The 27,698-nt window shown below is 38.6% G+C and overlaps 2 protein-coding genes across 6 annotated transcripts in view; one reads left to right on the top strand and one right to left on the bottom strand.

The window, feature by feature from the left end:
* Positions 1-6,351: 6,351 nt before the first annotated feature.
* On the bottom strand, positions 6,352-21,028 carry ERH (ERH mRNA splicing and mitosis factor). The gene is made up of 4 exons (XM_060140403.1): positions 20,902-21,028; positions 17,212-17,299; positions 13,283-13,403; positions 6,352-6,856 (listed from the first exon to the last, which is right to left on the bottom strand). Exons 1-4 carry the CDS (start codon positions 20,902-20,904, stop codon positions 6,754-6,756), a joined length of 315 nt encoding a protein of 104 aa, XP_059996386.1. The 5' UTR covers positions 20,905-21,028; the 3' UTR covers positions 6,352-6,753.
* Positions 21,029-21,403: 375 nt separating this feature from the next.
* SLC39A9 (solute carrier family 39 member 9) overlaps positions 21,404-27,698 on the top strand; it is a 49,079-nt gene continuing 42,784 nt past the window's right edge. For 4 of the 5 annotated variants that reach the window (XR_009538982.1, XM_060140486.1, XM_060140478.1 and 1 more), the window contains exon 1: positions 21,404-22,180. Coding sequence is in view for 3 of the 5 variants with exons in the window: in XM_060140486.1 (XP_059996469.1) it covers positions 22,085-22,180 (96 nt within the window). In the remaining 2 variants the exon portion in view is untranslated. The remainder of the gene's footprint in view (positions 22,181-27,698) is intronic. The other variant, XM_060140494.1, reaches the window with a different exon arrangement.

The raw sequence follows: 27,698 nt of genomic DNA, 5'->3' as shown, positions 1-27,698 counted from the left end.
AATGTGTCAAATGCAAAGGAACAAAAAAGGAAAAAGATCAAAGCAAAGCAAGATTGTGCCCACACTAGGATCATCACCAATATCTTAGCAACTCTAGTATGTTTAAAACATTTCTTGAAATAGGCTAAAAGAGAAGTTAAACAGCAGCCCTCACATTTTTACCAGACCTTTTGGCATTTCCCAGTGCTGCAAGGACAGCCCATTAGAGAACCAAGAAGTGCTGGGAGGTGAACCAGATTCTTTGGCTGATTGGCTGCCATAGGGTCTCAGGCCTCTACTAAGGTACAGGGATAACTTCACGGTAACGTGAATTTTTTAGACTTCTTTCTGGAAGTATTGTTTTAATAACAGTATTAAATATTTCTGGGGAATACATTTTGTTAAACTACACCATATAGAGAGAGAGAAAAGTGCACAAAACTCTAGGAGTTTGTTTTGTAGTAACAGTTGTTACTTACTGAGCTTTACATTTATCTTGAGGATTAAGTTAAACAGTAAAAATGGCACTAAAAATGGGACGTAAACAGCATGACAGCCATTAGGGCAGCTGGTCATGTAAGTGTTTACCATGTGAAATCATCTTTGTGGAAGAGCAGAGTGAGAGGGGCCTCTCCATGAGTGGCCTAGGTGGGAATCAGAACTAAGTGGGGAGATGTCTGTGCAGAGGGTAGCCAGATGGTGGCTGTCAGAGCCCAGTGGGGCGAAGAATCTGTCCACGTGGGGAGCCTGAGTGACCGTCCTAGCCATGGGCTCTCAGGACAGCATGCTCCATGCTGATACCAACACCGGCTCAATGGTGGGTGGTCCCTTGAAGCACTGCTACAGAATCCCCCTATCTAAGATGGTCAGTTGCTGGAATTACTGGGCAATATTACAGAGATGGTCGCTGTTCATGTACAGGTCACATAGGCCTCAAATGCTCTGCTGTTTTAAGTAGTGACCATCAGCCTTTTACATGAAGGAAAGATGTAATTTCTCAAACCAAGTACTTGAATAGACCCAGAGGGCCTGGCTCAGAGAAGCCCCCAAATACTGGGGTATCAAGGCTTTCCGTCTTAAATCCCTTAGCGTTGTACCAGGACCTCATGCTAAAGAGCATTTGCCTCATTAGTACCTGTACCTTCAAATCCTTTAGTAACACCCCGCTGAAGGGAGAATGAGGCTAACTCCCCTTCTGTCAGTACAACTGCCACTTCCCATTGGGATTTTAAAATTTTTTATTTATCTATCTATCTATCTAAATTTAGGCTGCGTCAGGTCTTAGTTGTGGCACACGGGATCTTTTGTTGCGGCATGCAAATGCTTAGTTGCGGCATGCATGTGGGATCTAGTTTCCCAACCTGGGATTGAACCTGGACCCCCTGCATGGGGAGTGTAGAGTCTTACCCACTGGACCACCAGGGAAGTCCCTCCCACTGGGATTTGCTTAATCATTGGGAAGATCATTATGGTAATCCTTTCTGGAATTGCTTTGTAGGTGAAAGGAAGCGGGTGACCATGCTTCTAACAGGCTTCCGTGTTCACGGACAGTGTCAAGGACAAAGCAATCTCTGCAATCAATGGCCAGGACTTTGGAGAGAAGGGGCCCAGCATTGTCTGGTGCTCTTCAAACTGTTCATCCTGAAGCAGTACTAAAAGACTCAAACATATTCTTTCCCTCAAAGACTAGGGGGCAATATAGTTGACCAAGCCTGGGTGGGTCTTGGAACAGAGTAGATACTCCACCACAAATGCTAGTAAGTGAAGGTAGGAGTTAGCATCACCATGGCAACCCCTCCAACCTCAGTCTTCCGAAGAAGAAACCATGATCTACCCCATATCTCTTAAATTACAATCCAGAGACCTTAAATTCAAACATCTGTTGACAAGGACACAGGGCCCATCTCAGTTACGTGATGTAATCAGTTCTCATTAGCCTTCTCTCTACTCTCCTGAAAAGCATAAAGTTACCTCTGGCACAGAAGAGGCTTTTAAACCAAGCTCTTCACAATATGCCTGAAATTGAACATCCTGTTGAAGCGCTGAATTACAGAAAAGAAAGGCGTGTGCTAGGTAAACTGACACAGGACCTCTAAATGTAGCTGAAGGGATTACTATTTTCTCCAAAGGTAAAATATCTTTCTTAGCTCAGGCTTACAAGTCAAACTATGTGGTGGAGGAGACAAGAAAGCGAATCACTAAGAAACTATCATCCTCTACGGTTTCTTTCACTGAAATTCCCCAGACCATCAACTAGCTTCTTCCAATCTCTCCATCTCCCAACTGTCCTCTTGATTTCAGTCTCTCAGCCCCTCCTTATCTCTTAGCCCATCTTTCACTTGCCTTTGTGTCTAGTCCAGAGCTCAGTTAGCCTTTTGATAGTATGCTTGTTACCTGTGATCCCTTGTCACCTTAACTCTCCCCTCCCCCACCCTAGAATTCCTCCCATAACAATTTTATATTGTTTCTTGTACTAAATTTATGCTCTCATCTACCCTCTACTAGATGGTGAGATTTATACTAAGATCATTCTTTGTTCACTTTTGTAGCTAATTATGTACTTCACAATGTTTAGTCAGATTCACTATTTACTATACATCTAATACACACCAGGCACTTTGCTATGTTATCTCCTGGAAAGCAGTGTGGTGTAGGATATCTTGCCTCTCAACGTGTGGGCACCCGGAAGTTTGTTAAAAATGCAGAATGTCAAAGTCCACTGACCTAAATCTGCATTTTAGGTGCAGATTTAGGTGCAAGAGGTATGCAACATTCAGAATGAGAGGTAGTGCTAGCACATCAGAACCTCCCGAAAAGTTTTTCACTTCATATATTTTGAGTTCCATTATTGAGTGGCATATTTAAGATTATGTCTCTTGGTAAGTTTACCCTTTTATGATTATACAACATCCCTCTTTACCCCTGGTAACATTCCTCATTATGAAGTCTGCTTTTGTCTGATACTGACTATATAGGTCAGTTTCTTAAGCTTAGTGTTTGCATGGCATTATTTTTCCCCCATCTTTTTACTTTTTTTTTTTGCGGTACGCGGGCCTCTCACTGTTGTGGCCTCTCCCGCTGCAGAGCACAGGCTCCGGACGCGCAGGCTTAGCGGCCATGGCTCAAGGGCCCAGCCGCTCCGTGGCATGTGGAATCTTCCAGGAACGGGGCACGAACCCGCGTCCCCTGCATCGGCAGGCGGACTCTCAACCACTTGCGCCACCAGGAGAGCCCCCCCCATCTTTTTACTTTTAACCTGTTTTTATACTTTTATATTTAAAGTGGGTTTAGCATATAGTTGTGTCTTGCTTTATTGATCTAGTCTGACATCCCCAATCTTTAAATTTAAGGGTTAAGACCATTTACATTTAATGTAATTACCAGTATGATGGGGTCTAAATCTACCATTTTGCTATTTGTTATCTATTTGACCACCTGTTGTTTCTTCTGGGGGTCCTGGAACAGAGTAGATACTCCACAACAAATGCATGTGGGTGAGAGGGAGTTAGCTTTACCATGGCAATCCCTCCAACCCCAGGCTTCCACATTATCCTGCCTTCTTTTGAATTGAGGGTTTTTTTTTTTAAGTGATTGCAGTCAGGTTTACAGTATCTTTCACTTTTCACAGTACATCTTCAAATATTATACCACTTCATGTTGGTGTTAAAAATCTCTCAAGCATGTATTTCCATTTCGCCCTACTGTCCTTTACACAATTGTTGTTTAATTCTAGATGTTACAAACACACAGTACATCTTTAAACAGTAAATTATCTACTAGAAAATTTAAAAACGAGAAAAAAGTCTATTGTATTTGCCCACATATGTACCATTTCTGGTGCTTCTCATGTTGTTGTGTAGATCCAAGTTTGTTTTTATTTTCCTTCTGCCTGAGGAACTTCCTTTAACATTTCTTGTAGTACAAGTTTGCTAGCAACCAATTATCTCAGATTCTGTTTGTCTGAAGAATCTTTTATTTTGCCCTTTTTTTTGAATATGTCCAATGAATACAGAATTTTAGGTTGACAGTTTTTTCTCTTAGCATCAAAAAAATGTCATTCCATTCTTCTGGCTTGTATAGTTCCGGATGAGAATTCTACTGTCATTCTTGTTTGTTCCTCTGTATGCAAATCTGCGTTTTTCCTCTGGCTGCTAAGATTTTCTTTCTTTTTGTTTTAACATCTTTATTGGAGTATAATTGCTTTACACTGTTGTTAGTTTGTTGTATAACAAAGTGAATCAGCTATATGTATACATATATCCCCATATCCCCTCCCTCTTGTGTCTCCCTCCCACCCTCCCTGTCCCACCCCTCTAGGTGGTCACAAAGCACCGAGCTGATCTCCGTGCTATGCGGCTGCTTCCCACTAGCTATCGGTTTTACATTTGGTAGTGTATATATGTACATGCCACTCGCTCACTTTGTCCCAGCTTACCCTTCCCCCTCCCCGTGTCCTCAAGTCCATTCTCTAGTAGGTCTGCGTCTTTATTCCCGTCCTGCCCCTAGGTTCTTCATGAACTTTTTTTTTTTTTTTAGATTCCATGTATAAGTGTTAGCATATGGTATTTGTTTTTCTCTTTCTTCACCGTGTATGACAGACTCTAGGTCCATCCACCTCACTATAAATAACTCAATTTCATTTCTTTTTATGGCTGAGTAATATTCCATTGTACATACGTGCCACATCTTCTTTATCCATTCATCTATCGATGGACACTTAGGTTGCTTCCATGTTATTGTAAATAAATATGGTTATTGTAAATAGAGCTGCAATGAACACTGTGTACATGACTTCTTGAATTATAGTTTTCTCAGGGTATATGCCCAGTAGTGGGATCACTGGGTCATATGGTAGTTCTATTTTTACTTTTTAAGGAACCTCCATACTGTTCTCCATAGTGGCTGTATCAATTTACATTCTGACCAACAGTGCTAGAGGGTTCCCTTTTCTCCACACCCTCTCCAGCATTTATTGTTTAGATTTTCTTTCTTTATCACTAGTTTTTAGTTATTTAATTATGATATGTGTGTGTTTTATTTATCATACTTAGGGTTAGTTGAGCTTTGTGAATCTGAGTTTAGAGTTGTCATCAAATTTGAAAATTTCTGGCATTATTTCTTCAACATTTTGTTCTCTCCACATCCTCCTTTTTCCTGAGACTCTCAATTATACATTTTAGACAATTTGTTATTATCTTACAGGTCACTGAAGCTTTTTTTCCCCTATTTCTTTCTATGCTTCAGTGTTTAAGTTTCTATTGCTCTAACTTCAAGTTCATCGCACTTTTATTCTGCAGTGTCTAATCTGTTGGGCTTTAAAAAAAATTCTTATTTATTTTTGGCTGTGTTGGGTCTTCGTTGCTGTGCGTGGGCTTTAACTAGTTGCAGCGAGCGGGGACTACTCTTTGCTGAGGTGCGCGGGCTTCTCACTGCGGTGGCTTCTCTTGTTGCAGAGCATGGGCTCTAGGTGCAAGGGCTTCAGAGTTGTGGTGCATGGGCTTAGCTGCTACGCAGCATGTGGGATCTTCCTGGACCAGGGCTCAAACCCATGTCCCCCGCACTGGCAGGTGGATTCTTAACCACTGTGCCACCAGGGAAGCCCAATCTGACTTACTTTTGGATCTATATTTTTTCCTGAGAACATTTTAGCTTTAAAAATTAGCTGATTCACAGTAAAATATTAACTAAAGCTACACATATAATTTCATTCTGCATAAAACAAAACAGTTAAAGCTCTAATGTGGAAGTGAGGGCGGGGACAAGGGAGATATGAGGCCAGTCATGAAGCCTCCGAAAAAACTGCCGATCTTATAGTGTGTAAAGATATTATTTGCTATTGGTGAAGTGTGATAATAGTAGAATCAGGCAATGTTCTCATATATGACTGGAGGTACAATGTAGTGTATGTTCAAGTCACAATGTGACCACAAACTTTACACTAAAACCAAGATTATCTTGTACTTCTCTGTGGTCTTTCCCTCACCCTCATAGCTTCTATACAGGGGTGGTAATCAGCATTCAACTGCTGAAGGCTATGAGAAGGCACAAGGACCTTCCAGAAGAAGTACATCACCAAAGCTAAGGAATTAACCTGGCTGCTGCTGTAGATAAGCTATGTCCCCAGAAAGAGCTTCATAATGTTTGCATCAACAGTCCTTGGAGATACAACTGAGATTCACTTACAAGGATGGAAAATGAGGTAAAAGCTCTTTAGCTTCATATAAGCCACAGCAAAACAAATTCAGCACATATATAGGTTTTCTTCAAATTCACTGTGTAGCAGACTACTGGTTTAGAAACTGATAATGCTTTGGCAAGAAAATCCAATTCAGTTGAGAGACAAAAAAAAAAAAAAATCACTCAGGGGGAAAATATAACTAAAGGACATTTATTTGTTTCTCACTAAGACTTTGTCTTGAGGACATAACTAAGCCGCGTAACCACCCCCACCCTGATTTGAAGAAGGGTTAGTACAGTGAATGTTATAAAGCAGATACGAACAGTCTGAAGGACTGGAACCAACATTAACTGACAAAAACCAACTTCCACCTAAATCATCATAAAAATGTTTAAGTAAAAAAAAAAGGAGTGGAGAGAAGGGGGCAAAGGGGGTTTCAGATTGAACAAGATCCTATTTTATCTAATACATTCAATCCTGGCTAGAGTGTACCAAAATGGAAACAGGATTACTATAATACAAAACTTCTACTACAGCACACTGTACACACCTGTGTTCCAAGCCCACCCCCATCCCCCTAACGCTTCCAAACTCAACTATTTCCCGGCCTGTTGGGCCTGTCGACGAAGGAGCACGTAGATCTTCTCTTTAATCCAGTCTTTGTTATAAGGCTGGTATGTCTGGGTATCAGCTCGGTAACTGAGGAACAGAAAGGTAATAAGCAAAGTTACAATGGTCAATTACTGTCACGTTTTTAAAACCTGAAATCATAACTGCCCAATGATGGTACAGATGTGCACATGTTCATACATGAACTTAATGAAAATGTAAAAGAGCGATTACATAACTGTTGAATTTTAAGCGATATGAAGTTTAGATCACCTAGTACTATCTTACAGCAGAAAAAGAAACCAAGGCCTAGAGATCTTAAGTTATATGTGTAATGTTACACATCTACTTCTTGACAAAGTATGACCAGAAACCATGTGTTCTTTCTCCTACATAGTTACTATTTTTATGGTTCTTTTAGTGATTAAAAAACAAAAATTGAACACTAATTCAAATTTGCTAAATTTACTTTGAATCAACTTAAAAAAAACAAGCCTTTAACATGTTACTGCCACAAAGATTTCTTCCCTGAAAAGTATTAACAGGAGGAAATACTTTTATATACATCCAGTATTTTAGGATTTGCTTTTTAATATAAACAATGCTAGAGGCTGGGAAGGGTCTGGAGTACAAGGAGTAGCATTAGCAATGAAGCTCCACTAGGATTCCAGGGTTTCGGGAGTACAAGGCATCGACTTAATAGCCAAACCACTCAAGGTATCTTTAGAGGACTCAAAAAACAGAAACATTCCAGCTGACCTACAACTGAAATCTAGCTGGTTAAGCAGTAAATTCATTTTTTTGGAGTTAAAAAAAACTAAAGCTATAGTATAAAAAAAGCAGACAATAAGTAAGCAGAGATTGCACAAATACAAGGCACATCACAGTGTTTCAAAGTCATGTGCACCATCTGGTGGAAACATCGCATGGCATTCAAGAGAGGCGAAGGATATAACTTGCCTTAAAAAAAAAAACAACAAAAAACCCTTAGGGATGCCCTAAAAAAATGAAATATCTAGTTTATCAATTACTGTTTCATTTTACCCAGAAGCCTCATTTTTTAGCTTCTCAGCAAAAAATTATATACATAAATACAAATGATAGTAAATACCTATTAAGAAGTTGCCAACTGCTAGGTATTGCTTTAGGCACTCATCTGAATCAACTCACTTCATCCTGTTTACAACAGGATTGAGTGCCTAAAGCAATACCTAGCAGTTGAGTAGATAAAATTATTATCCTTTTTTTTTATAAAGGAGGAAACCAAGGCTCAAAAAAGTTCAGTAACTTATTAGCTAAGTGACTTCAGGCAAGGAGTGAAAGCTTAAACACTCCTGACCAGAGTCCTTACCATGAACCACTAAGCTAGAAACCTATGACCCAATTTTTGAAGAAAAACAAACTCCAAAGTAGGAATGCCTTACACCATTATCACATTCTTTCCCTGAATGGCAAGGTCAGAATCTGGTTTATTAAAAATGCATGAGCTTTCTACTTTTACAAAACATTTGGCTTTTTACTAATGTCCTTTTGTTACAATGAGAAATACCCTAAAAAGTAAACCAATGTTCTTTGACTATCCTCTGTTCATATGTCCTAATTAAATAAGTGCTAATCTAGTCTACTCCAAGGTAGGGCAGAATAGACTACAATATTTATATTAACACTGGAACAGAAATAAAAAAGGAAAAGAATTTTTCAGAACTATAATATCTGGGTGGGACAGCCTTATTTAGATCATTCATCCCACCAAGATCACTTCAGAATCCATCAACTTGCATGCTATTTTCCAACGTAAGAAATAGTTAATAATGCCTTCTTTATGGAAAGCTGTATGTTGATGGCTGTTAACTGACACTTGAAAATGAGACAATTAAATGTTAAGTACATTAATAAAATCCTTAGCTGTTGGTACAGATAAATCATTTAGCCTACTATTATGGTCAGTAAGTGCAGGTTTAGGGACTTCCCTGGCAGTCCAGTGGTTAAGACTCCACGCTCCCAATGCAGGGGGTGTGGGTTTGATCCCTGGTCAGGGAACTAAGATCCCACATGCCCTACATTGTGGCCAAAAAAGAATAAAACTAAGTGCAGGTTTATGCAAGAACAGAAGCTGTGGATCTGAGCAGGGAAATCAGCTGGGGTCTTCACTGATATCAAGCTGTCTTCCTGATTAGGAAGGAGTACCTTCCTTATTACAATAACTAAGGATAAAAATGTCCCTCTGTCTCTAAGCAAACAAGAAAAGCCCTCATCTTCGAAAGGCCAACAGGCTGTTATCTTAATCTGTAAAAAAGCCTATTTAAAAAAGAAAAAAAATGAAAAAACAAAAAAAACCACCTTACAGATCACAGAACTGTGAAGAAATCTGTACTCTGATTTCAAATATATGAAATATAAATCCTTCATGAATAAATTTTACTATTAATGCATGGTCAGTTTGTTTTGGGTTTAATTATGTCAACAAAGTATCTTATTTATTCCATTCTTCCTCTACCGGTTTAAGAATAAATAATTAAAAATGTCTTGCCATTTAAACTTAATACAAGCAACAAGTACACAACAATTACAAACCAAAAATGAACTTAATTCTTGGTCTGAGGCCAATTCTTGGCCAAGTCACAATCCCTGATTAAGGAGAGGGGCAGGATGTGCTGTCATAGGAAATGCCATGGCAATAGGTGACCTCTTTGGAAGCAATTTTGGAAATCTTATTTCTCTGGAACATTCAAATAACAAAGTCATATGAGCAAAATGGTTCTAAATCCAAATTTGATTCTGAAAGTTTTCAAAGGCCAAAAGTTCAACATTAGAGATAGAAACATAAATAGCTACAGTTTACAGTTTTATAGACAATTAAAAACTATAGATTACCATTAATCTCTCTTTTATACTATCTGAACTGCTACAGCTTAGAAGGAATTATCTATAATAATTAAATAATTATTGTAATATATATAATTGTATATAATATATATAATTAAAGATGTATTTCCTCTGTTTTGCTTTAATAATGCAAGTATTAGAAATCATTTTAGCATGCTAGACGTAGTTTCTGGTTTACACTTAATGGCACGAAGTTAGAAACGTTATGTTCTATCACTAATGACATACCTGTAGTATGTCCCCATAAAAGCTACTATTTTACTCTGTGTAACTTTCACTGTCAAAAAACCAACACAACACCTCTTTATTCGTTAACAGTACGATTTAACTCACTTGTGAAATTTGAAACTATCATTCTACTTGGGGCAAATTTTAAAGAACCAACCTCCTCATTGTAATTAAAAATAAAACCCTGCCTGATGTCAACCTAGTTAAAAATGGAGTTCCTGCCATATACCTGATACTGCTGTGCTAAGTAAGCACTGCATCCTCACCAGTAGTCCTGTAAGGCAGATGTATCTAAATTTTACAAATAAGCAATCTGAGGTTTAGTAGTATTAAGCTAACTTGCCCAAGGGAGCTAGCAAATGACAGAGCCAGGATTCAAACTCAGCTATGTCTAATCCTAAAACTCCAGTTAGATCTTAACCATAACCTCCCAAGGTTGTAAGTAATTCCCCATCTGCTGCGAATGAGTGCCATATCCCAAACCATCAGGATTAGATACCCAATGTCTCAATAAGTGATTTTTATAGAATCAGAAAGACAGCCATTAATTTTTAAAATAAAATCAACAATTCATTTAAAGAATGAAATGAGAATATGCACACTAGCTCTGTTAAAATTTTAAGTTCCAACTGAAACATCCAATGTTTAAGTTCAAGTGTGAATATTTCACCAAATACACCTAGAACATATATTAAAAAACAAAAACAAAAACAAACAAAACTCTCCATCAGTGTAAAAATAATATAAAATACCCACAGCTTAATCAGATAAATAATATCAAAGATTTCTGAGAATACAAGACACTGCAAAATTTAGCATGAAAGAAGTCATATTAGATTCTTTCACTTTTATTTAGACCATCCTATCATTTCCGACTGTAGCTCTGTAATGCAAATGAGAGAAAAGGAAGATTACCAATAATTTAAAAAAGCTATGCCTCAAATCATATTATATTGACGACATGTATTTTAACAACCAATATTTACTCAATACCAACTATGTGCCAAATACTATTCTAGGCACTGGGGATACAGCAGTGAACAAAAACAAAGCTCCCTGTTCTCAAATTCTAGAAAGTAAATAAACACATTACTGGTGATTTCATATCCACTAGATGATCCTGCCAACATCTGGGCCTCTCAGTTCCTTGAACTCCTCTCCTCCAATGATCTCATCCCCTGCCCTTCCTTGGCCAGATCCCTATACCTTCTCACTACCAGCAACTTCAATCTCCCAATTCCAAGCACCTCGTTCTCTGATCACTACTTCCCAATACCCCACCTTCAACAATCCTTTGACCCCACTGTGACCTGTAATTAATTGATCCTACCTGTCCCCACGCCATCCCAACCCCTACATGGTCATTCAGTCCTTTGCATTAATACTCCCTTGCATACATCCTCAACTGTTAGCAAAATCTCTGCTGATTCTCTACCTGTAGAGACTCACCTGTAACCATTCAGGTTTAGAGTGACTAGGAAAAACCTATTTATCACATGATTAATTTAACTTCATTATCAAGTACCTCTTAAACCACACATTCCCTAATCCCTTCACCCTCCTAGATAATTCCTTACCTCTTTTCACAAGCCTCCGACACCTCCTCCCTCACCCTTAATTTAAAATTGTGTCCTTCTTCCTATTTTCCTGAGGTAACTAAAGCAATTAGAAAACAACTTCCCCAAGCTTCCACCATATCCGCCCATCCTTCCTACTTTACTATTAACGTACTGTCCAAGATCCTACCTAAAGCCATCAATTTTCCCCTCTCTACTATATCATCCCAACAGCCCGCAAACTTACCATTATTTCTCTCAGCTTAAAAACAAAATTAAAGGGAAAGAAAAAGTATTCCTTTCTCTAGCTATAACCCCATTTCTCTGCTCTGCTTCTGAGCTAAATTGTTCAAAAAAGTTGTCTGTGTTGGCTGCCTACAATTTCTCTCTTCTCATTAACTTAAACTCACTGGACGATATAAAGGTTTTACTCCTGTCACACTACCAAAGCTGCTCTGGAAGTCACCAAAAACTTCCACACAGCTAAACCAAGAGTCGGTTCTCAGTCCTCATTAATTTGGTCTACCAATAATATGAAGTACTTTTGAGTTGGCTTCTAGGATATCACCCTCTCTGCCCCACCAAATTCATCTCCCTCTACTCTCCCCCTCACTTATTCTTCTGCAGCTTCACAGGGTTCCTTTTAACCTGATTTATTCACTGCTCAATCCCCAGTGCCTAGAACACACATGGTACATAGTTGGCACTTCATAAATATTTGTTAAATGAATATGTATGTGTCTCTTTCTGTGTGCGTCAGGCAATAAACAGATCAACTATAGTCATTACAAACCAACATAGCGTAATATATATAGCTCTACTGGCCTCAACAGTTTTCTGAGTTTTTATATTAAAATAATAAAATTATAAACACGTATCATTAAAGACCAGAACTGGATCACCTGAATGTTCTGAATGAGCAAAATGAAATGGCTATAAGTGAAACACAATGAAGAGATGCAGAAAACAAAACTCAAAAATTGCAAGGAAATGCTTATTTTCACCAGCAATCTTTGGTGAGACGGCAAGTCCAGGCTTGGCTCCAGTGGTGATCCAGGAAATGCCTCAGAGTAGGACCTATATGTTTTTCGCCACTGAAAAATATTTTTTTCTTCTAGCAGTGTCTGGCATGTAATAAACATTAAGGCATCTGGTGACTGAAGATCTCATTATAAGGTACTTCCATTTTCCCTTTTAAAATTAGCTGTACTTATACTCAGGCTCTTGTCCAAAAATGTTGAGGAGACTGAGTAAGTATTACAGACTCACTTGCTCCTTAGTAATAGTGGTGATAAGTAATTATCGAAATAAATTATAACAAGCATAATATGTTAGAAAAAAATTTTAATTTGACAAACCTCTGAGAATAGAAAACATAAGGGTCTATTAAAAAAAATCTCATTCTAACATGCCAAAATATACTTGATTAACACTGGGTGGAATTAAAATTACATTCCATTTCAGTCCTACATATATTTATATTCTAAAAATAATGTCATGAAAACAGAATAATCTTAGTTTTAATCCAAAGCCAACTGCTTTAGGATAAAGACTATAATGGGGGAAAAAAACTAAGAAAAAATTATTAAGTTTAAGGAACAAAGTTCTCAAAGTTGATGCATACTAACTGCATCAATTAGCAAAGTTCTTAAGATTTTCCTGTGCCTTTAGCTTTATGTTGACAACTTAATTTATGAGCCACATGCAGAAGAAATATTAATTAATACATAGTAAGCAAAACACAACGATCAGTGTCAGGCAGAGTGAGTTCCCAACACCATAAATCGCCTCAAACAAACAAACAATAGAAAAGTACAATTTAAGAGATATGGTGGCTAATACTTACACAAGGCAGCTGAGGTCTGCCAGGTCATCAATGAAGTCAAATAACTGACTGATATCATAAGTGATAGAGGGGCTGTTGGGATTCATTCTCTTCAGATGTTCTTCATACATTTTACAAACACCTAAGAGGGAGGGGAAAACCAAGATCTTACAATTATATGAACTTTAGATATGAGTAGTGTTATATGCTAATATCGTAATATTTATTTTTATCAAGTTGGGCTGGGAAAAGAACAGTAAGTTGATCACTTTTGTTTTCACTGTTGCCACTAGCAAATTTTTAAAAATTTTATAAATTCACCAGAATGTTGGTATTTTGTGCCTTAATAATAAAACTTTTTTTTTTTTTGGCTGCACTGCGCACAGCTTGTGGCACTTAGTTCCCTGACCAGGGATCGAACCTGGGCCCCCTGCCGTGGAAGCGCAGTGTCCTAACCACTGGACCGCCGGGGAATTCCGACAGTGTGTGTCTTAGCAGGTTTTTCAACAAATAAATATGTTCTATCCTGTACATACAGGTCTTCATGTACCTCTAAATTGACTTCATAAATTTCCTAAGAAAAAGTAATATTCAACCACAGAGTTGTCAAAAGCTATCTTAGTAAGGGTTTTGTTTTTTTTTAAGTTTTAGTTATTTTATTTATTTATTTATTTTTTGGTTGAGCCAGGTCTTAGTTGTGGCTTGCCAGCTCCTTGGTTGTGGCATGCGAACTCTTAGTTGTGGCATGCACGTGGGATCTAGTTCCCTAACCAGGGATCAAACCCGGGCCCCCTGCATTGGGAACACGGAGTCTTATCCACTGCGCCAACAGGGAAGTCCCTTAGTAAGGGTTTTTGATTGGTACTGGTACACACACTGTGATCAGAAACATCACTCATAAGTTCCTGAATAGAAAGGGTGAAATGGAAAGGAAGTAAAAACCTTTCATAATGAAGGAAATTTCATTGTCGCACTGACCCACAGTTACCATCATACTTAGCGGTGAAAGACTGAATGCTTTCCCACTCAGATGAGAAGAACACTAGAATATCCGCTCTTGACACTCTTATTCAACATTGTATTGGAGGTTCTAGTCAGGTTGATTTGGCAAGGAGAAGAAATAACAAGCATTCAGATTGGAAAGGAAGAAGTGTACCTATCTCTATTCACAAGTGACACGATCTTATATACAGAACATCTTAAGGAAACTACAAAACACAAACTATTAGAACTAATAAATGAGTGCAGCAAGACTGCATAATATAAGATCAATATACAAAAATCAATATTTCTATATCCCAACAATCTGAAAAGGAAATAAATAGCATCAAAAAAGAATTCTTATGAATAAATTTAATAAAAAAGATGCAAGACACACACTGAAAACTATAAAATGTCAATGAAAGTAAAGATTTAAGTAAATGGAATGCTATCTCATGTTCATGGAATGGGTGACTCAGTATCAAGATGGTCATACTCCCCCAAACGATCTATAAATTTAATGCAATCCATATCAAAATCCGAGGTACTTTTGCAGAAACTGAGAAGCTGATCCTAAATTTGATACAGAAATACAGGGGTCCAGGATAGTCAACAATACTGAAAAAGAACAAAGTTGGAAGACTCACACTTCCTGATTCCAAAACTTATTACAAAACTACAGTAATCAAGACAGTGTGGTACTGCTTATGCATAAAGACAGGCACACAGATTAATGGAATAGAAGCAAGAGTCCACAAATAAACCCTCACATCTATGGTCAACTGCTTTTCGACAAGGAGACCAAGACAATCCAATGGACAAAGAGTAGTTTTATTAACAAACGGTGCTAGGACAACTGTACATTCACATGCAGAAGAAAGAACTTGGACCCATCTCACGCCATGTATGAGATGGATGAGTGGGTGGAGCACAGGGGATTTTTAGGGTAGTAAATGGTCATTACACATGTCAAAATCCACAGAATGTTCAAAGCAAACATTAACGTAAACTATAGACTTTAGTTATTAATGTATCAGTATTGATTCTACAATTGTAACAAACGTATCAAACTAATACAGGATATAAATAATAGGGAAAACTGGGAGGGGGTGGGAAGGAAGCAGGGGTATGATAGAACTGTACTTTCTAACCAATTTTCCTGTAAACCTGAAACTACTCTAAAAAAAATTAAATCTATTAATTTTAAAAAAGGGATGCGGGGAGGGAAAGCTCTGTATTCCAGAGGAATATTAACTACTATAACAAAGAAAAATAAGAAAGAAAATTACCATTTGGCAACCACCATGTGAGAACTGATTCCAGTATTTCCATTTTAACTTTTAAAATGGAAAATAAACCACCATTTCTAATTTTAAAAGAAAAGAAAAAACAAAGAGCTATCAAGCCACAAAAAGACATGGAAGAACCTTAAATACATACTGCTAAGTGAAAAAAGCTAGTCTGAAAGGGGTACATATGGCAATGATTCCAATTCTATGACAAGGCAAAAACAATGGAGGCAGCAAGGAGACCAGTGGTTGCCAGGCAGCAGGGATGGGGTGAAGAGGGATGAATAGGTGGAGCACAGGGGATTTTTAGGACAGTGAGCCTATTTTATATGATACTCTAATGGTAGATACATGACATTATGCATTTGGCAAAACCCACGGAACTGCATAACACAAAGAATGAACTCTAATGTAAACTATGGACTTTAATAATAATGTATCAATACTGGTTCATCAACTGTAACAAATGTAGCATACCAATGCAAGATTTATTAATAGGGGAAACTGGGGTTAGGGAGAAGTATATGGGAACTCTCTGTACTTCCTGTTCAATTTTTCTTTAAACCTAAAACTGCTCTAGAAATAAAGTGTATTCATTAAAAAGACAGTGTAGGTACAAAGTCTACCTTAATGGCAAGTAAGGATATCAGCAGAGGAAGGGACCTAAGAAAAGAACAAGAGCCTTGCTCTTCTAGAGCAGAATCTGATGGCAGGATCAGGAAAGCGTAGAAGCTGTCTCTAATTACTAGAAGTAGCTTTTTTCCCCCCACAGGTCTACCCATTGTTGGTTTTAAATGAAGAGATTTTAAGTCTAACCCTGTTAGCTTCAGATAATCAACAAATTCAGGGAACATGCCAGCAGCAAAAACACCGACTATAAAATCTTTATATGAAGTGAAGAATGTGCAATTTGCTAGACAGGGTGCAGGGTGGTTTACTTGATATAATGATTAAATGTAAACATGAATCCAATTTGTGATGATCCAATCTATGTGCTCTCATCTAATGGTTTACTGAGGGCTAATACTTCCCTTCAGGGTGGTGCCAGCTAATCAAATGTACATGAAAGTATACTGATTTGGTTCCATTTGCCTTTATTCACTGAGCTAATTTTTTAACATTCTGATGGACCAGCTTTTAACATTTATTTGTTTAATAAGCAGAACATTAGGTTCTGTAGGCACTATTAGGTTCCTCGGGCCTGCCTTAACAACTCTATAGTGCTTGAGTTTAACCACAATATATAAGGAATACCTGTAAAATATTTACATAACACAGTAACAAAATAACATAACAAATAACAGAACATTTACATAACAATCAGAGGCTTGGGAAAGTCATTATATAATGAGCTTGATTAAAAAACGTAAAGTAATATTTGCAACAGAAAAAGACAGTATATATAATTTATATTTCAAATATTCCACAAATACAGTCCTAAGTATCTACTTTCCTTGCTCAAATTAACAATGCAAGAAATCTGGAGGAAAACACAAACTCAAGACACCTGAGAGCTGCAGCACCTACCACTCTCACCCCGGGCCAGCGTCAACAAGCTGGTGTGGACGCTAGCATAGGAATGGGGAGTCTCTACAGCCCAGCCCCCCCGACCCCCCAACACCTCCCCACCCCTGAAACAAATGCAAAGATTTCTACCCCTCGACTAGTGTTTAAACTTACCTTCCATACATTCATTTACAGATTCGTAGTCAGCGTAAGTTCTGCCTTCTGGCCTCTTGGTAGGCTGTACCAGCAAAATGGTGTGAGACTGTGGAAAGAAAAGTGATTTCAATGTAAGTTTCCAACTCATATTTGAGAAATTCATAGTATGAGACAGAATCTCCATTCATGACAAATGATCACTGGTTATTAAAACACTATTAATCAGGGTGCTCCTTCTACAATACTTGTGCCTTTGCCCAAGTGTAGCACCAGAAGCTGGATTACCTTCTGTAGGGTCTCTCTTAGCCTCCCAGTCCTTAATGAGTGCTTTCTCAAACTTTTATTGCACTTACTGGCTGCAAGTACTCAGCATAAGCTACCCTGTACTGTTTTTTCTCTTTTGCACCTATCTTCCTAGCCAGATTATAAACCTGCTTAGGTGTTCTATCTCCATTGGTCACTTTCTAGCTCTAGCCTTATTAAGTCCCTAATAAAAACAGATATGCGCTGATGAAAGGAGAGAAAAAGGAAAACACTATAATGACTGCAAAGCACTGCATCGATCTATGTTCTTTTTCTAACTTTAGCACAACAGTGAAGTCACATCTTATCCAGGGATTAGACTCAAACATTAAGGCGTAAGATAAATTGGCAATATAAAATTAGTATATATAGTTAACATTACCCTAGAAAATCCATTAAATTATTCACCTAGTAGATAACTCACCTTAAGGGGCTATGTATTTTTAAACTCTGGAATCACACAAAATAGCTAGAGGATCACATTGTAAGAGATGTGAACAGGCCTAAAGAACAGCAGATAGACTTTTATCTTCCATCTCACCCTCAATGGGGAGAATGTTTTTGTTAGTCGGTCTATTTTAGGGTTTCTCAACCTTGGCACTACTACATTTGGGGCTGGAAGATTCCTTGTTGCAGAGGCTGTCCTGTGCATTGCAGGATGTTCAGCAGTATCCCTGGTCTATTCCCACTAACTACCAGTAGTATCTGCACTCCCACCCTCTCCTGGCCAAGCTGTGACCACCAAAAATGCCCCCAGACACTGGTCTGTTGAGGGTACAACCCCTTCCAATTTTTTGCCAAGTGTGTAAGACTTATTAAATAAATTCAAGTATGATGTAACCTCACTGTAAACCCAATCCTAAATCAAGCTATTCATATTTTTCTCTTCTCTTCTGCTGTACTATTATTTTTGGGTAAAAAACAAACAAACAAAATCTCCTAATTACAGGAACCAAACTGTTTTGAAATGATCAGAATTTTTAACCACCAACAATCTGCAACTGAAATAGCTGATGCCTAGACTTTCTGAATAATTACCCCAAAAATAGTACTTTGAACACAATATGAAAAACAAAAGAATTTATCGTACTCCTCCCTCCCCATCAAAAATGGAGTCATTCTGATTAAAAGTTTGAGGATTTGAGATAAAACAAAACTTGATGACAAGAGATGAAAACTAATTCTCACCTATAATGACCTGAACACAATCAAGGCCTTTCTTAAATAGTGAGTAAAAGCTAAAGAAAGCAGCATATTAGATTACGTGTTATTTATAAGTTTTTATAAGTCACCAGTAGTTTCAATAGGTCATATGTTGAGAAGAAAATTAATTTATAAACTATATTAGCATTCCTGCAAAAGGGCCTGCCCCATACACTAGCCATACCAGTTGCTACTATATTTTGTTCTTATTCTAATGCAAAATAAAGGATTAAGTCACTTAAAAGAGTAAAGATATGGGAATGGCTATACAGTATGCTTTTTATATCTACCCTTAAAGTGAACCTGAGCGAAGTTTACTGTTTTCAGTACTTACTGCCCAAAGACAAGGCTTAAAAATTAAGAACAAGAAATGACTAAATTTACAGAACTGTAGTCAAAATGGTTATTATTCTTAAGTGACAGTGCCTTTCTGTCACCAGTTTAAGATCATAATACCTCTCAAACCAATTTTGGTCACTTTCTTCTTATTGGAGCCATTTTTGGAACCCTTTCGTTTTACTAAAAATCCAAATATATTTGCCCTATCAATTTTTTCCTTCTTCTGGACAGATTTGGTCCTGGCCTTCCTTACGGTACTCTTTCTCAGGGGAATGACCGGTTCCATACATATACACATACACACACACACACAGACACACACATACAAAACTTAAGTACATATAGGCAAACATATATATATTTATATTTGCCACAATAGGGAGATAACACTGTGAAACCTAAATCAGAAAAATAAAATTTATGCAGGATTACCTTAATAAAATCCTTACTCTCTCTGATTACCAAGTGGCTTTGATTCACTCTAATGAATAGTTAATCTGGCTTTGTTAACTTTTTTAAAGTCTCACAAACATGAACCCTAAGAATAGTCATTCTACTGTTGCAGAAATACTACAGTACATAACACTGGCTCTTTAGCTTCAAATGCTTCTCCTCAACTACCAAAAATAAATAAAAAAAAAAGAAATCGAAGCTGGTATCTTCAGTAAAGCAAAAGTACTTAAGACTTTTGAACCAATAATTGTTCCCTTTAAATACAAATTCCAATTTTTATTTCTTCTTGACATAAGGAATTATCACTGATATTTGTTCAACGAGAATGGGTTGTTGATATTAACTGCTGTCATTTTCCCAGATTTTAATCTAAGCATTTTAATACAATACCGAATAGTGACATAAAAGGCACAGAAAGAAGGAAACTCAGAGATGAAATGACTTGCCCAAGGTCACACTGCCAGTTATAACAAAACAGGAACTGGAAACCCAGTCTTCTAATTCCTAGTCCTCTTTGGGAGATTATGTTGGGTCAAATATTGAAATTCAGAAAAGGACAACCTGAAAAAGTTCCTTGTTAACATTAGCTGCATTTTCTGTTAATAACTGCAGCAACCAGAAAACGAAAATTGCAGTGTGGAAGTAACCATGACTCCTCAGAATCCCTGTAAGCGTCTCCTTTTTGCGGATTACAAAATACACACACACAAGCAAAAAACAAAAAACCACAAACAACCCTTCCCACCCACTCCACTACCAACCCGGTCAGATTCTAAGGAACCTGGACCTTCAGCTGAACCTATCTTTCCTGCCTCCAGCCCCAAGAGAATATAAATAACGATAAGCACAGGATTAAGGGCTGAAAAAACCAAAAAAACACCCCACACCAAACCAGGCCTCTGAAGGTCTTAGAGAAGAGAAAAATATTACATATTTTTCCAAAAAAGCAGAGCACAGAAAAACAAAAGGGAATAGCCGAGAGAGCACGCTACAAAGCAAAGACGACCCCTCCTGGCCCACACGCTAGGTGCAGTAGACTCAATCTGTCAGCTTTGGGACAGGATTGTCAGACATCCCTCGGCCATTGTTCCCACAGGAAGCTAGAGAGTTTGGAGGGAAAAGGCACCCTCCCCATGCCTGCCTCTACCAAGCAGCAATCGGGAGAAAGCGCATCCTCCGCACCGCACGCCTTGCCCGAGCCAGCCGGCGGGCGCGCAACCGCAGGGCGGACCCTGGCTCCGGGGCCTACCGCCAGGCCCAGCGTCTCCGCGGCGGGAAGGGGAAGGGTCGACCCACACGCCGGAGGGCCGAGCAGCTGCATACTCGCGCTGGACTGGGTGGGGAGAAGAGGTAGGGACTGGGGTCACCCTGGAGGCTGGGGGCTCGGGGAGCCGGTTAGGCCTTTCTCACCATCGCGCCAAACTCTCGCTGCCGCCGCTGCCGACGCCGCTGCCGACTCCTCCGCCGACTCCGCTGCCGCACACGAGTTTAGCCGCAATGTATCCAACAGCCAATCCCCGCGAGAGGAGCCGCCGGAAGTCGTCAGAAGGACACCGCGAAAGAACCTTTCGGACCATAGAGACTAACATATTTCCGGCAGCTAGAGCAGATACTGACTCTGTTTCAGCCATCTTGGAAAAGGGCGACGAGACCCACGGGGAATGTATCGGAACTTGAAAAAGAATCATTTTTTTTTCAAGACGCTGTCTTCCGTACTCTCGTTATTATGCATGCGGCTAAATTGATCACTGGTATAGAGAGTGATACAAGTCATCTTTCAATGGCCCCACTCAAAAATGGCGGCAGTATAAGAATACCGGGGCATAGGTCAGTTGTAACCCGGAAGTACCCTTCTAAAGGAGGGGGTGGTAGGGCAATCCGGAAGTGGAGTAATGAAGAGGTGCCACTTGGCGGCCATGGCAGCTGTAGTATCGGTGGCTCCGGGTCAAGGCCCCGCGGAGTGGAGTAACATGGGCAGCACTGGGTATAGGGCAGAGACAGCTTTGTATCAGCTTCGCTACTGAACCCCTAAGGCCCATCGTTAGAAATCTGCAGGACTCCTTTCCTCATTCTAGACTCGGAAGAGAGTTTGCCGGGATTGGTGGGCTGGTCCCAGACCAGCCTGAGGATCACAGGCGGGGCGGCCCCGGAGAGATAGGACCGCTGGAAGAACGAACGAGTTCGCTTGGGCTTCCGTGCTTTTCTGCTGCCGTCTGGAACGCTGTTCGTGGAGGAAGTAGGCCCATTGTGCTACCCTTATTCCGACGACTGAAGAAATCGCTCACTCTTATATTTCCCATTGACTTTTCTCATCTGTTAACCCACGGGAATCCAGTGACTGGTATCGGAAAATTTACGGGCAGGGGCCTAAAATTGCTGAAAGTTCTCTCTGGTGCTAGTATTAGCAAAAAGGGGCTGTTTCCAGGTACGTTCAAGAGAAAAGTGCCTCGTGAACACATCTGCCTGTGGGGAGGACCAAAGAACTGAAAGTCCACTTGTTATCTTTGAACAACCACACGCGTTTAAGAACCTAAGCACCCTTCGAAGCCTCGAGAATTTGTAGGCTGGTGGTGGGTGAATAAAGGAGGGCAGAATGGAGGATTTCATCTCCATTAGTCTGCTGTCTCTGGCTATGTTGGTGGGATGTTACGTGGCTGGAATCATTCCTTTGGCTGTTAATTTCTCGGAGGTAAGAAGTTCTCAATTTTCTGTTAGCTGTCAGGATGGCAGCTAGGAAGTAGTGACAGTTGTAAAGGGAAGCTGCTTCCCCAGTTAATATCAGAGTTAAAGGTCTTATTAAGGAAGACTATCTTTTCGAAAGATGCATAACATGTAATAATAGAAACAAACCTTCTCTTCATCACTACAGTTCATAACGGGGGTGGGTGGATCCACTGAAGATTCTGGAATACTCTGAACTCGCTGAAATTGCATACCAAAATTTGGGACTCTGTGCATTTTACGGGAGAGAGGCACCATAATGTTCTTTTGATACCCAGAAGTTCCAAAGAATCAAGATTCTAGATTGCAATCAAAATATAAATGGAGAATGTTGTTTGTCCATATGAGTTGAAATCAATATAACTTCTCTTTTTGAGAAAATCAAGCAAAGCTTTTTGGGGAAAGGTATTTTTTTGGATACCTGTAATAAGAATGAAGTGAGAAAAACACTAAATTAGATTGTTCTTAAGTCACATTTTCTTTTAAAGAAGGAGACCATTGAATGGGTTTTTGAAGTTGTTTTCAAATGTTTGTTTAGAAATGAATTTTTTGTTAATATGGTTTGACATTTTGTTTAATTTATTTGATTCTTTATCATTACTTGAACAAACATTAACAGGGAAAAATGATGAAAGCATTTTTCAATGAAAGTGCAGATAGGTTCTTCAGGTTGTCATAAGGAGTTCACAACATGCATAGCGCTCAAAGATTGAGGGAGAAAAACTACTACATTCAGGATTTCTTGAGTATACCTTGGGGTTCAGCAGTAAGATAGTTTCACTGCCAGTCCTGAAAGTGCTTTCAAAGAAAAGGGGAGTGGAGAATGGCCTGAAGTATTGATATAAAGGAAAGGTATAGGTGAGGTGTGAGGTGGGCCTTGAGGAAACCTGAGGAAAGAGGAGGCATTTATTGCTGGTAAAGAAAATAACCTGTGGGTGAGAAAGAAGGCGGAACTAGGCATTATGAGTTTGAGAAATAAAGCCCACAGCCAGATAGAAGGGGGACTTGAATTGCTGCTGCTCCTTTTCCGTTTCCTTTTTTTATCCGTTCCTTTCAGCATCTAATGATAACATTGAGCTGCAATGTTTTGAACATATACATTACTTAATTTCATTTAAAAAACCCAGTGAGGTGCAGGTGAGGAGACTGACACTTAGATCATGTAACTTGGATGAGTTCATCAAGTGTGTTAGAGTCACAGCTGTTTTTTCAGTCTCAGTTTTTCTGACTCAGAGCAGTTCTTAGCCACTCTGTCCCTTGTGGCAGAGGTAGCAAACTGGTAGCCCCAAATCTAGCTTACAGACTTACTTTATTAGATTAGCAGAATGTTAATTTTATTATTATTGGTTTTTGTCTTTATTCCTCAAGGTAACAGTTGGCTAGAGCTGAGTAGTGGTAGATTGTCACGGTCCTTCTTGGCTGTGAAGCCTACTTCACTCATTTGGGCTACCTGCCTGCCCAGTCCTTTGTGAACCTGCTATCTCTCCTCTGGCATAAATCATATTGTCTTATAACTACAGTAGAATTGAGTTGATATTATTAGAGCTGACATTTGTGAAGTTTAAGTTGGTTTGTATATTTAAAAACTTATTGAGATAACATTTATCAAGAATTATAATTAATTCAAATGAAGAACTGATAGAACTTTTTATTTCTATAAAATTCTTAGACCTTTTCCAGTTTCAGTATTTTCTCAAACTGTCTTGAGTGATTTTTGCAATATGCAGGTATACGCTATCTTCTTTTCTCACTGAAGGAAATGTGTACGTGAGTGGTGTAATTAACTAGGCTATTAATAAGGATAATTAGTATGATATGTCACTTATGGCTTTCTAAATGGATGATCGAATGGTCTTTTTCCAGATGCAGGTCTTGAAATGCTATAAGTCATCATTCATAATATCTGTTCATTATTACAGCAGTAACTGCATTTTGAGCTGTTAGGACAAAAATAAAAGTTATGTGTAACTTAGTTAAAGACATTTTAGAATTCAACTGGTGATTTTTATCTCCTAGGAATTAGCATTTTTTTCCTAGACAAATTATACTATTATTATAGATCAATGTATTGCGAAACTAGTGAGATGATAAATGTGTAAAAAATAAACTTCAGGGCTTCCCTGGTGGCGCAGTGGTTGAGAGTCCGCCTGCCGATGCAGGGGACACGGGTTCGTGCCGCGGTCCGGGAAGATCCCACATGCCACGGAGCAGCTGGGCCGGTGAGCCCTGGCCGCTGAGCCTGCGCGTCCGGAGCCTGTGCTCCGCAATGGGAGAGGCCACAACAGTGAGAGACCCGCGTACTGCAAAAATAAAATAAAATAAAATAAACTTCATTCATGGAGACTAGGAAGCACAGTTTATACCCTTAGAGAATAGCTCCCCTAACTCCTACATTGGCTAAACAACTTTTCTTTTTAAGGAAGTCTAGCTTTTCTTGGGGACTGGAGTTATTATAAATAAAAGGACCAATAAACCTAATTTATTTTGCGGTTCACTTTCATTTATATGAAAAGATACGCTTTTTATTCATGTTCTTAATCTGTCTGCTGCTTTGTCATTCCAAACTTTTTTCTTCAGAATTTCTCAGAGCAGGAATAAAAGATCAATAAAGCCATTAATTATGGCAGGATTAGTATTTAGAAATGAGTTGAAATCAAGTAGTCTGAAATTGCTGTAGCAGTGGTGTCTAGCTGCCATATCTGACCGTCAAGAGGTTTGTGTGGCATTGATTTTTTTGGTCGCTTTCTCCACTGCCTTGCCCCCCAACCAACTTTCTTGATGCTTTTGTAACTTCCTTATGCCTAAATGACTTCTAAAACAAAGGAACAAAATCTGATTCTCAAATGCATTTATAAGTGACTGATAATCACGATGCTTTCTTCTTCAGCATATGGGCAGGAGAAAAATTAAACTTGTAAAGGCAGCCAAAACATGCTTTACACAAATGAGGTTTTGTCGGATGAAAGAGTTGGACACACTAGTGTAGTACTATATTGTGTTTTAAGATTCAGTTGTTAATGAGCAGTTTTCTTTGATTCTAAATGAAAATGCTACATAAGTAGGTTGAGAGCCTGCAACTTAACATTACCTAGGATCAACCCAGCTTAGCAGGTACTCTGATTGAGGAATGAAGTTCAGATATAAATGATGACCAGAGTGAGATTTTATATTGATGGTCTGGGGATTGTCATTTACCTGAGCATGTCTCCTTTTTGTCACAGAGCTGGGAAAGCAAAGTATTTGCACCAGAGCTCTAGGGCAGCACTCCTCAAATTCTCTGGTGCATGCCAGTTTTTGTTTAACTTACATTCCATTGCAGAGCAATATATTTGTGGAAATGAAATACTAAGAAAATGAAGTGGAAAAAAGGCATACAGGGCTTGCCTGGTGGCGCAGTGGTTAAGAATCTGCCTGCCAATGCAGGGGACACGGGTTCGAGCCCTGGTCCAGGAAGATCCCACACTCCCAGAGCAGCTAAGCCTGTGCACCACTACTGAGCCAGCGTGCCACAATTACTAAAGTCCACACGCCTAGAGCCAGTGCTCCGTAGCAAGAGAAGCCACTGCAATGAGAAGCCCATGCACCACAGCAAAGAGTAGCCCCTGCTCGCCGCAACTAGAGAAAGCCCACGCACAGCAACGAAGACCTAACACAGCCAAAAATAAAACAAGTAATTAAAAAAAAAAGCATACAAAATACAAGCCCAAATGCAGTATTGTGAGATTTAACAGACATACAATTACTCCTATAACTGTAAATATCATATTGCTATAAAACTTTTTGAAGGCTTTCTCTCATTTCGTACTTTTCTTGTTACAGGCCAGTTTGGATTATAATGCCACATTTTTCATGTGTTGAAGCAGTATAGATCCATAGATATGCAGATGAAAGTAGTGCTATTCTTACTTCAATAAAGTTTTTAAGGTAATTAGTAATGCACTAATTTCAAAAGGAACTGTCTGAGATGGGTAGTGTAGGTCAAAATCAGTGTCTGCTTGAGCAAGCTGTTCAACATCCAACTCTTCTCTTAAATGACTTTATAGGATTGTTGTGAGGATGTAAGGAAATAACATAAGCACAGGACTTAACACTGTATCTAGAACATAATAAGAACTTTAAAAAACACTGAGGATTATTCTCAGTACTAATTGTAAAAACTTTTTTAAGATTTTCATTTTTATAACTTTGTTCTAAATTATAATTTTTAAACCTTTTATTTTGGAGCAGACTTCTATTAAGGGGTAAACTCCCCCCCCACCCCCAAATCATGAAACTTCTCAGCAATTTGGAATCCAAAAAGTCTTGTTTAGGGGTTGGCATTCCTGTTCACCATGAATGTTTCATTTGGAGAGGCCAGGGCTTTTCCTTTGGTCTCCCTGCTTTATAGTATTTTTCTTAGTAGTTAACTTTCTCTTCTTCATTATACTTATTCTCATTTTAAGCTTTGTTTTGTTTTTCATGTGTTAAAGTTTTTATTTTGTGTCTAATGATAATAACTGACTCATTCATAATAAATCTCTTTGGCTCTTGAGTTACCACCAAATCAAAGGTTTGTGTCTAAAGAACGAATTTGTTCAGTATGTTTTTTCTCTGACAATTGATTATTTTTAAAATAGATTTGACAAAGTTTCATTTTTAAGGACTTTTGCATTTTCTGGTGTATTAACCTTTTATTCTTTTATGGTAATACAATAGATTTTACAGTTGTTTGGAATTTCATTTCTAAATTTTAGACTTTGAAACTTTGAATTCTCTGTAGTTTATCCATATCTGGAAAGCAATCAGTAACTTTGTCTTCCCTCAGATTATTGTCTTATATTGGTATTGTCTCATAAGTATCTTTGCTTGATAAAGCTAAGTTTGAATCAAAGTCTAGATGCAATCTGATCAGTATTATTTTCCTGAAAAAGTTATATGGATAAACATCATTGACATTTATCTGCATAATAATACTAATAATAGTTAATGCGTATTGAGCTCCTTCTGTGTACCAGGCAATGATGTGCATTATCTTGTTTAATCCTCAGGATGAGACTATGAGATAGATACTCAGGCTTGAAGACATCACATACCTGGTAGAGGTGGGATTTGAACTAAGTCAGTTTGATTACCAGTCCAAAGCACTTGACCATTAGATGATATTTTCCTTCCTAATGAACATTGTAAAGAAGGAATGAAAATATTATGGATCTAAATCAGCACCTTTAGCTCCCCCAACTAGGAATATCTTGCATCACTAACATTTTACCTTCCAGAGTATATCTCATGCCTTGTGCTTACTCAGTGTAGCAGAATTAAAACCACTGAGGTAAACAATCTCTGAATACCATTGAAACCTGTAAGAAAGACTGAATATGTCTTAGATGCCCTTTAAATTAGCACCTGCCAAATTGGAATCTGAAGCAGTTCTCATTTTAAACTATTCAAGATTAACTTCACACTCGATATCTCGATATCTTCATAGTTTAGTCATTCTAAATTGTGCT

Source organism: Lagenorhynchus albirostris, chromosome 1, assembly GCF_949774975.1.
Source record: "Lagenorhynchus albirostris chromosome 1, mLagAlb1.1, whole genome shotgun sequence".
Classification (NCBI taxonomy): domain Eukaryota; kingdom Metazoa; phylum Chordata; class Mammalia; order Artiodactyla; family Delphinidae; genus Lagenorhynchus; species Lagenorhynchus albirostris.
This window is presented reverse-complemented; position numbering and strand designations above follow the sequence as displayed.